We start from the raw sequence: 11,166 nt of genomic DNA on the forward strand, positions 1-11,166 counted from the left end.
TAAAGTAGTGTCACAATATTGATGCAAATACAGTGCTGTGGTATATCTGCTCCCTTTTCAGAGCAGAGATTACAAACAGAGCAAGTGTGAATTTTTAAACCTCCTTTTTGAATCTAAAACATTCATATCTGCAATGACTTCTACAGATATTCTAGTAATTCCAATAATGTTAGACTGTTAGACAGTGCACTCAAAGAAGTATTTGCCTGCTGCAAAGGAGTTGTATTCATCAAAGAAGCAGGCAAGCAGCAGCTGCAACATGGGAGGAAAGATGTAAACAGGACAGATGTGTGTTAAATTGTCAAGTAGATACAGATGCTCAATGCTCGTTTCTATTACATTACCTGTTTCATTTTATCAACAGTCATGAATAGGAGTGATACAATGGTACCCAGCTACCTTGCCAGCCAACCATGGCATTGCAGACACTCCCTCAACTGCTATTTTGGGAGTATGAGAATAGAAACTGAGCATCAGGGAATCATACAGGTCCATGTGCCTGTTCACCAAGGTGGCTGCACTGATAAATCCAAGCACAATCTTCATGCAAGGATATGCTGCATTGGCATTCACATGTCAGTCAGATGTCTTTCGAGTGGGACCGCAGAGCTCTCTTAGGAGGTGCTGCAGTCTTCACCCCAGATTTTTGATGAGCCTCAAATATCTCAAAAATATTAAAAATAAACAAACAAACCCCCACAAATCCGTTCTTCTGTAGCTATATAAACTGTACTTATAAAAGTACAGTTTTATAAAAATCTGACATTTTTCATGCTTGAGAAAGTACTTACAGGTAGGCTACCTGCTTATTTTGAAATAATAAACACAATAGTAGCTATGTGGACTTTTTACATACATCTGTAAATGACAACTGTTCTGCAGAAACTATTCATAGGAGAAGAGCTCTGTCCTTTCTCAGACCATAATGCATGATGTACTACAACTAAAATTACACTGTGAGTAAATACAATCAGTACTGTTGTGTGATATCTGGAGGCCTCTGTGACTGATTAGTCATATTCTGCATATTAAGCACTGCAGGGTCAAGTGTGAGAGTGGCTGAGCACCATATTTCCCATTGATTTTTTTTTTCTGAGTTGCATGGATACATCATTAGCACTGTGTGAGTAACGATTTCTGTGACCTATGAGCAATTCTGAAAAACAAGAAATTCTGCAACTGGAAAGCAGTTTTGTTTTAAATAATCATTAAGTGTTTTAATTAATTTTTCTAGTGACTAAATAGACCAGTCAACCAACACATTTTTGAGCATCCTTACTAGAAGCTAAGGAAATCAGTAATTTAAGGGCTTCATTCAAAGGAGTGTGTGGGATTAATTCAGAAAAGCTGTGAGAAGATGCTGCTCATAAATACCTTGGGTGCCCTGAGAGAGGAGTCCTTCCTGTAAGTTAAAGGATAAACTTAGACCCAGGATTTAGAGATAGTGATATATAAGCAGTGAGTTAGAGAATGTGGAGTATGTAGCTGTTTGGTTTTGGGAGTAGTGCCTCTGCCTCTGTTGCATGGTAGCCTGAAATATTTCTCCTTGGAAATGATAATTGTTTGTAATGTATTCTTATATTTACATTCTTATAATACATTCTTATGATGTATTCTTATATTTCGTTTTAACCAAAACTATTCCCCTAGATATTCTTTTTAATATCTTTAGAATATTTATCTATGCTTTCTCCAAAATGTAAAGAAATGCTTTACCAAGATGTAGGCTGATTATTCTTCAGGGGAAGAGCACAGTTCTTCCTTGTCCATACTAACAGTGCTGTGGAGGCCCAGAACTGGAAGAGCAGCTACTGTTCCAGAGCAGAATGTTCAGATTAACAGCTAATAAAAGCGCTACCTCTGAATATGAAGAGTTTTGTTTGCTTCTCTCTCTCTTCCTTGAATCCCCATATGAATTATGCTTTATCAGTGAAATCACTCCCAGTACACTAGGAAGACTAATAAAAGTCTTTCATAACTGTTATCTAAATGTGCTGGAATACTTTAATAAATTTACATGTATGAAAAATGACGAATTTAGGTAATTGAACAGTACAAAGCTTTGTGCTGAGAGCATACAATAATATCTCTTTCACCCTGTGTGTGACTAAGCAGCCTCTTATTACTGGTCGCAGAATGCAAATGCCTGAAGAGGACATGAAATGTATGACCTTTAAATACAGATGGAGGGAAACAGTTATTTACCTAGTGCAGGGGACTGTGAAATAGCAAATGGCATGACCAATGAGAATTGGACAATAAAATTTGCTTTTCCTGCAACAAATTCTTCGTGGAAGGAGGGTTCTGCAGTAGGGTTTATAGTTTATTAGGAAAATGTTTCATGGAAAAGTACCATTTCAAATTACATGTAATGATGTATGAAAATCCTCACTATGAATATGGTTGTTTGTTGCATTTGTTATTCATATTAAGTTTTAGCAAAACAGGGAAATTTCAGCTTCTTGTTTTTATCTGCAGATATTTAAGAATGGACTGCTGGAACTTGAAGTCCTTTGATGTTAGAGCTTTAAGATAGAAGACAGAAGAGAGGCAGGGAGGGAGTATATGTTTTTTGTTAGTTTTGTGCTTTGTTTAGAAAACAATTTGAAACCTGTGCTTTGAGTGTTTTAGTAATTTCTCCTGTGAGAAACTTCTGAATTACAAGCAATGAATAAATAGATTTAGATTTATTAAGCAAAATCAAAAAATGGTGGCACCTAAATTTAGGAATGCTGCTGAAGTGTAAATATGCCTTGTGCTATATTAGACCCTGAGATTGGCTCAGTTGGTCAGAGCATGGGGCTGAGAATGCCAAGGTTGCAAGTTTGATTGCCTTAATGGCCATTTACTCAAGAGTTGGATTTGGTGATCCTTATGGGCCCCTTCCAACTCAGACTATTCTGTGATTCTATGATCTTTGCTCAGATGTCACTGGTGATCATTGGCCAGAAAAAAATTAAATTTGCACACTTACTCTTCTATGCTGAATGAGGGCTTATAACGTTAGCCAGTGGCTTTTGCTCGAGTGTTATAAACACGAGCATTGAAAAATCTTTGATCTAATATGCTGTACACATCTTTATGGAACACTTTGATTTGGAGCTTGAGGGGGGGGAAAATTACTTTTTACAATCAGGAAGAGGCTAATAACTTAGAATCCAGCTCAATTCAGAAGCTTCTGATACAATCTCAGCTACTGTCTTTGCATGGCAATGAATTCCTTCTCTTGTCTGTTGTGATGCATAGGTGAAAAGCAAGCAGCAGAGCCAGACGATGCAGAGCTGGTGAGCCTTAGCAAAAGGCTGGTGGAGAACGCAGTGCTGAAGGCTGTGCAGCAATATTTAGAAGAAACACAAAACAAAAGCAGGCAGACTGATGGGAGCCCTGCAAAAACTGAGGAAGCAGCGAGCAGCAGCAAGAATGAGAGTGACAATGATAACAGCAAGTGAGCGCTGTGCAAAAAGCCTGGGAGCAAATATCCCACCAAGAATAACTACAAAAACATGTTCCGCTCCCTGCTGAAATTTGCAAAGTGGTGCTGGGTGTCAGGCACTCTGCTTTGTGAGTCTCTTATCAAAAGTTTGTTCTGAACTGAAGGACACTGTCTACTGGTTTAATAAGTGCTTGTACTGCTGAAAATCTGCTGAATGCTGGGAGGGATGGAAGGTGGAAAAAAGACAAGAGTGGTGAAGCAGGCGGCTCCAGTCTTCACTCGCTCTTGATACCAAGAGTCCCTTTCTTGCTTTTGAGGAGAAACTGAACATTTTGCATTTGTCATTTGGATTGTCGTGGATGACTGTGGATGAAGCCTTGCCATAAGTGGAAGCGGTGCCCTGCGCCCGAGGGTTTGGCAGCGCTGCAGGGCTGCTTGCTCCGTGTGAGAGCACGTGCTGTTTCCTAGTCAACAGCAGTCAATACCAAGCTAAAAATTACCACTGCAGATACTCATCGCAGATACTATTACACAGTATGTAATAAGGCAGGAGTTTCCCTTAAATGTGATGCTGTACTGTTCTTTACATTTTGGTAGCATTTGTTGATGTAAATTATATTTTTTGATGAAAACCTTTTTATAAAAAATGAGTATGGGCAAAACACTGAGCACTTACTACTGTCCAAACCGGATATGATCTCTTTATCTCTGAATATTAATGATTCTAAATCACATTAGTTGTTATAAAATGTATTATATTGTTGTTTTCCTCTAGGAAAGAGCCATGAAGCAGACTTAGTAAAGGAAGCTTTACGCAGAGAAACGCAGGCCCTGTTACCCAGACTGAATCAGATAAAGGAGCTGTTAACGAGTCCTGAGATCCGCACAAAAATTAGCAAAGAACTCTTTGAAGACAGGCACAACTCTAACAGTAAATGGAAAAGTTGTATTGACTCTGAGTCTCCAAATGCATGACTGTAAATTGCCATTGTGGAATATCTCATCAGGTTGTTTAAAGACAAAATATTGTGGCAAGAAATTTTTCAGGTTGGTTTGTTTGGGTTTTTTAACTGAAAATGTGAATGGGTATAAATGGCTCATGAGGAATCATGCTGAAATACTTGCACAGAAGGGTTATATTTCATAATAATGAAGTATGGCCACTTCTCAACATTGCATTGAAACCTGTTTGAGTGTGCAGGTATATGTCATGACTCCAAAGTAGAAAATACTGGTTTCAAATAGATCTGAGCAAACACTGTGCCCTTCCTTTATCTTTGTAAATAATTCAGTTTTTTTTCTCATATACTCCTTCCCTAACAATGATGTACAAGTACTAAAAAATCGGTGGTTTTAAATACTACAAAATGTATATTTGGGGAAAAAATTCCTCTTTTAATTATCTGCCTTTTGTATATGTACTGGCATTTTGGGTTAGCGTTGTATGTTTTTTATTGTTTTTTTAAACGGCACTTGAATACTTCTATAGATGCTGACATTTAGTTTCTGCTGATGTTTACACTAAAGCAAGAATGTTTTAAATTTCAGTATGAAATTCAGGCTCCACTGATCTCAATGCCATACTCTCATTGGCTTTAATGGAGTCAGGATGCTGCAATTAAGATTTCTCGTGCAAATAACAATATTCCTTGGGATAATATTTGCCTTTTTACTTTTGTAGAACAGTGTTTTTGTCTTTTGTTTTTGATGTTCTTCCATCTCTACCTTCTGCTGCCTGAGGTGGGCTGTCACTTTGCTCTCATTGTTCCCTCCACACACCTGCAAGAGTCACTGAAGATTTGGATAATGGATAGAAAAGCAGGAGTAGGTCCAATATTTGCAATTTTTATAAGCATTGTCATAAAAGCTATATAATATGTTGTGATTTGTATCAGAATTGTGCTGTGTACAACAGCTATGTGCATGTTCTTCATTTGTCTCAAGCACTGTTCATTTATCTCATGTCAGAGCTTTTTTTTCCTCATTTGATATATAACAGTATATTCTGAAACGCATCTTTTACATGCTATGTTCACAATAAAATATTTTTCCTTTGCACTCTGTGTACATTTTCACGTGTTTCCAAATGGACTTGAATAAAATTCAGTGCTTGCAAGTAACAGGGTTACAGGAGAGAAATAGTGCTCCAGTGAATCACACCATTGAGTTGGCTACAGGGTATTGTGCCAACATACTGCTCTGGAGCTTGGCTGCTGAAATCATGCAGATAAACTAGGCCCAAGTCATTATTGTTTTCAAGGAAAAATCTTTGAAACTCTTGGAATTAATTTATGTTCTGGGCTGGGCAGATTTAGAAATAAATACTGGTTACAACTTCCTAGAGGTCCGCTCTTGAAGTGTGAGTTAAAGGAGTAGCCTCAAAATGCTCTAGAATGATAGATTAAAAAAATCTCAATCTGAAATCGTCCCTGGAGATCATTGAGAGGTAGCTTTTTATATGCTATCAAGCAATTTAAATCCAACTTGCATGTAAGAACACAAAACCAGACACTCAGCTGTGAAAACAGGAAAACTATTGTATTATATCTGAATCATGGATTGTCATCTCCCATTCCTCTATACAAGTCATCTCCATGATTAAGGGCCTTTTTATATAATTCAGCTTGTAACAGTCATTGTTCTCATGTTTCAAGTAAAACTGTGGAAATTAATCACTGAAATTATGTCCAGGCACTTTGATAGGTGATCTCATTATTCAAGAGCCTGCTCATTCAGTTCCTATGGATGGCATCGAGAATAGCAGCTCTGGAAAATGTTGGGGAAGGTTGAGGGCCTGAGCAAAGGCATCATCTGAGATGTACTGGGGTGTGTCTGCCAGATATGGCACAAACCATAAAGGGGATGTCCTATTGCATCAGAAACTGTGGGATAGAGGACACCCCAGAAGCCTCTAAAAAGACTCTGGATACACGTGTTTAAGCAAACCAAACCCCTCTTTAATTTTTAGATGTTTTGAGAGAGGAAAATCAACAGGGCTTTTGTTTCTGAACCATTCATGTGATCTTAAAATAGCCTTTACTTCTGTTTTTTACAAGAATGACTCTTAATTTACTCAAAAAACAGGGGGGGGAAACCCTTGCATCTGGATTCATTTTCTTACCCTTCTTGCTTTCTCAAAGTTTTTTTTCCACTGGCAGTGAGGCCTGGCTGCCAAACTGAAGGATAGATCTCTTGTGTGGAGCAGTGAGATGAGCACTGAAGAAGGCAGATACATAAAGACTGAACCTAATATAGGCAGGTGTGAAGCTCAGAGCTGCACCCACCAGAACAAATATGTTGCCTTCCTCACACTTACAAATCATTTTCAGACAACAATTCTGTTTCTTAAATAAGCTCTTCTTCTGAGGAATGTCTTAAGGTAGTGATGCACAGGTTATTCTAGGAAAGTGTTGGCATTTCAAAGCAGAAGGTGCAAGTTTGTCCATGTTTTGTTTTCAGCTCTACCTTCCAGTTTACTCATACTCAGAGGGTATTTCTACACTGCTGATTGTAGAGCTGTGACAGATTTAAAAGCAGTAGCTCCGCTTCCAGGACTAATCTAGCTGGGACTGCCTATGACTTGCTGAGAAACTTCTTGACATCTAGGCTTGGTCCAGGCATAGACCAAAAACATTGTGGAAGGCATGCATGGATATCTGAGCAACCCATGCCATAAATTCCCTACTCTGTTGGGCTGTGCATGAGAGCTGTTGAAGAGTTGACAGAATAACCAGAGGGACAGTAAATCCATGTAAGTCCTGACTAGCAGACCCCAATTCTCTGATGAAGGAAGGGAGACTTGTGGAAATCCATGTCTCCAAGCACAGGTACAGGTAGCATAAGGATGCTCAGTCTTGTAGCTGAGGGGTAATGCACCAGCTGAATGTGCATCAAGGCCTTTGTGAGAATGAAACTAAAAGCTGTTTGTGTTTGACTTAAGGTGACCTAAAGCTGAAATGGATTGGAGCTTAAGGTCAGAATTGAATGCTGTATCCAGATATACAGGTGTTGGGACCCACACTGGATAATGCCCTATGTCTATTGATGGTCCTACGGAATCATTTGGTAAAATACTACTTCTTGGCAAGGTTATACAGTCTTTGAATTAGGTTTCAAGAGGCTTCATATTACATATTTATAGAAGTTTCTGATTATAACTGTGCACACTTCTGTGTGTGCTGTTTCAGCCTAAGGACCGTGTGAGTGTGTCATGGATCAGAGTGTGAGCCATGCTTCATTCTGGTGACAAGAATGATACTGTTTAATTTTTATGTCAGTCTAGACATGACTCACATATTCTTGTTAGAATTCTGACTTTTTAAAGGTCTTGAGAGATATCCTACAGATTTGTGTAGTCAGCAAGGAGAAGAATAGGGCCACTGCCCTCAGTGGAAGTTTTAAGTTGAAATTTAGTAAAAACGCACATTTAATTTTTTTCTAGTTATGTCCAAGAATATGCTTGTGAAGTGAAGTGTAAACTGAAACTTTTTCACTGCAGATGAAATACTAGCTGCAGAGCAGGCTGCAGCCCAGTGGAAGGCAGGAGGAAATCTGTTTGCTTCAGCTGGAGCCTGGTAGCCAAACACCTGAGGGTTGCTTCACTCTGCTTTTAGCTTCAGACTTGGTTTTGCACAATCTTTTTCAAAACGATATTTTATCAGGGAACTCCCTCTGCCTCTGTTCAGCTGTTAGTGGTATGTTATCTTGGCCTGAAAAAATGAGGGGCTGAACTGCAACTGTGGCTATCAGCTGTTTCCATCTGAAAGCCACAGTAGCAGTTTGGAGGAGGGGAGTAATTGTTTCTGAAATCCCAGAGAGATTGGTGTCTTTGCAGAGACACCTCAGGTCTCACTCAACAGAGGCTGAAGGAGGGCTTACATGACTGTTCAGTGAAGTCTTCATCTGGCAGTGACTACTGTCTGACCCAGCCCAAAAACACTGGACAAAAGCAGCTCCCAGAAGTGACATGGTGAGTGGGTCAGCTGCGTGATTAGTGAGCAATTGGATAAAGTAAGTGGTGTTTTAGCTTCATGAAAATTGTGTCAAGTCATGGTCATGTAATAATTTAATTTGTGGAAGTCTTTTGGAATTTGTCAAAAAAATTTTGTAATTGTTCACATAGTGACGGGGGTAATCTCTTTCATGTGTAGGTGCACATTACATGGGCACCTTCATCAGTAAAGACGGATGAAGGTGCACCTGCTTTCAAAGAGCTCTTCAGTGCCGTACCACAATCTTCTATAGAAATTCTTCTCACTTTTTTTTTTTTTTTCAGTTAAACAAAGTTTTTCCTGGCCTGGTTTCAGAGGCAAGGAGTCACACTATTCGTATGGGAATGGAAACTGTTTGAACCGTGGAAGTAGGAGCACGTTAATGCTGACATGTGTTTTACTCTGCTGTTCCTTTGATCAATAGTTTCTGTATAAGCAACTTCTTAGCATGCACTCATCTTCTCATTTATATTCTCCTCATGTTAAGCCTTTATAATGAGAACATTTGTACTGAATGAAAATCAGTCCCAAGAGACGGCTGGGCTGAGGAATAAAACACACTCATAGTGGAGCAATAATTAGAACAGTACAAGGGAAAACAAAAAGCGATATGCCTGCCATTCCTGGCATAGCAAAAAGGGCACTCTGGCATTGATAAGCAAATAATTCTGCAGCAAGAGACTGGAGTTTGACTGCTGGTTTGTGGTCTCTGGTCCCACTGCTGTTTATGTTCTTTGTTCAGTGACTCTTGGATGAAAAATGCATTAGCAGAGGCTGGGACGTGGAACTGTTTCTTCAAGGAGCTCTCCTCATTGCTGGAAAATAAAGCCCCTTTTTGCTTGTGGTGATTAAGGATTAAACCAATCCAAAATGCAGAATTATAGTAGTTAAGAGAAGATAATTAAAAAATTACACATGGGGATTTCAGTAGAAGCTTATCTGAAATAAAAGTTGGTTTTCTTTCATATAAGAAAGGCAGAAATTATTTGAGGTCAAGATTGACTCAAGATTCTGGTGGGATTTTTTTAGCAAAACTGCAATTTGAATTAAAACTCAGAGAAAACATTGTATTTCCAGAACACGTTTTACTTTAATTATTTTTTTCCCTTTTCTTAGCCATACAGAGAACTTCAGGCACTGAAACACTCAGAAGATAAGAAGAAAACATGCTGATATGATTTAACTTCGGTCTTAACTCAGAAAAACAAAACATAACAGAAAAACAAAACAAACAAGAAATACCAGCAACTAATGATAAAAGCCAAAGGTAGCTGCTAGTGTGAAAAAAAAAAAAAACTGTAAATCCAAATGTTTAGAAGAATAGAGGATGCAAGGAAGCAAAACAATAGTGTTCCCTGCATCTGGTCAGTCAAATAATGAACACCTGTGTCTGTCACTCTGCTGTACTGTACAGGAAATGTCCCATTTCCCAGGCACATTTTCCAACCAGATATAAATCCAAGGAAGAGGGCTGAATGAGCATGTGGTCACTCTTGCAGAGTGCTGAAGTGAAGGGTTTTAAGGAATATTGCAGGATAGAGGCTAAGTCAAGGTAAAGTCAAGGCAAAGCTCAGGGAGGTGATCTCTAGAGGAGCAGGGAGAAGCAAAGGAACAAAGTGTGCATTTGAAGCTCCATTTATCACTGTGTAGGTCCTCTAAACCTTCATCACTTTCAGCAGGTACCCCCTGTCACTATGTGAAAACTTACAGGAGAATCAAAATTTCAAAAGCTTTTCACAAATTAAACTATTACATGACCATGACTTGGAACAATTTTCGTGAAGCTAAAACACCACTTTATCCAACTTCTGTCAAAGTGGAATAAGTAGTCAAACCCTTAAATGTGCAGAGAACTACAGGAAATAATTTGCAAATGGTCTTAAATTCTGAGGCATTCTTCCTGCCAGCCAGCAGAGCAGAGTGGGCAACAAACCTCCCTCCTCCAGAAACAAATGGATGACTGAATATTTGCAAATAGCTTAAGGTGATGGCTGCAACATCAAGCCTTGTTCTTGCTAAGTACAGGAAATTGGAATACAGACCTCAGCAAACTTATTTAGGTTATTTAACAAAAAGAGTCCACAGCAAAACCAGGCAGAATCATTAAGTAAATATAATAACTTGATAAATTAAAACCTTCTTTACCATTGTGCTCTAAAATTAGACATATCACTGGACTGGGATGGATCCTATTGTTTGTAGAATGATTGCTAAAAAAGGGAATATGCAGAGAATGGCTAAAGCAACATCCCAAATTAATAATTCTGCAGAGGTAAGGAAGGTGTTTCAAAAGTGAAGGTGCAAAAAGGAAAAAACAGATTAATTTTTTAGTAAGTCCAGATATTCTTAACTCACTCCATCCATCCATCCATCCATCCATCCATCCATCCATCCATCCATCCATCCATCCATCCATCCATCCATCCCAGTAAAACTTCAAGTGCAGGGACAAGTCTAATCTGCATAGTTGCATTGCACTTAAAGCCAGTGTTAATTAAGGAAACATAACTGGAACTGCTTTTAGTGGTAGATGTAGAAAACATAGAAAAATATGTTCATTTCTCATTGAGCTAACATTGTCAGTGACCTGCCTGTTACATATTTATTCTACAATTTTACATGTAGACATGGTAATAATTTTTCTAGAGATACAGGAAAGGCACCAAAAGACAGAGAACCCACACTTAACTTGTACCTTAAGATTATAAAAAAGGAAATGAAGCAATGCATTTTTTGAGAGAC

At 38.6% G+C, this 11,166-nt stretch overlaps 1 protein-coding gene across 3 annotated transcripts in view; it reads left to right on the forward strand.

The window, feature by feature from the left end:
• Window positions 1-5,491, forward strand: part of AKAP7 (A-kinase anchoring protein 7) — a 78,010-nt gene extending 72,519 nt beyond the window's left edge. The window contains exons 8-9 of one of the 3 annotated variants that reach the window (XR_010439546.1): window positions 3,247-3,967; window positions 4,209-4,336. Coding sequence is in view for 2 of the 3 variants with exons in the window: in XM_064708082.1 (XP_064564152.1) it covers window positions 3,247-3,449 (203 nt within the window). In the remaining variant the exon portion in view is untranslated. Of the gene's footprint in view, window positions 1-3,246 lie in introns of all 3 variants that reach the window. The other 2 variants (XM_064708083.1, XM_064708082.1) reach the window with 2 other exon arrangements.
• The last annotated feature ends 5,675 nt before the right edge of the window (window positions 5,492-11,166 follow it).

The sequence above is a fragment of the Zonotrichia leucophrys genome, chromosome 3 (genome assembly GCF_028769735.1).
Source record: "Zonotrichia leucophrys gambelii isolate GWCS_2022_RI chromosome 3, RI_Zleu_2.0, whole genome shotgun sequence".
Taxonomy (NCBI): Eukaryota; Metazoa; Chordata; class Aves; order Passeriformes; family Passerellidae; genus Zonotrichia; species Zonotrichia leucophrys.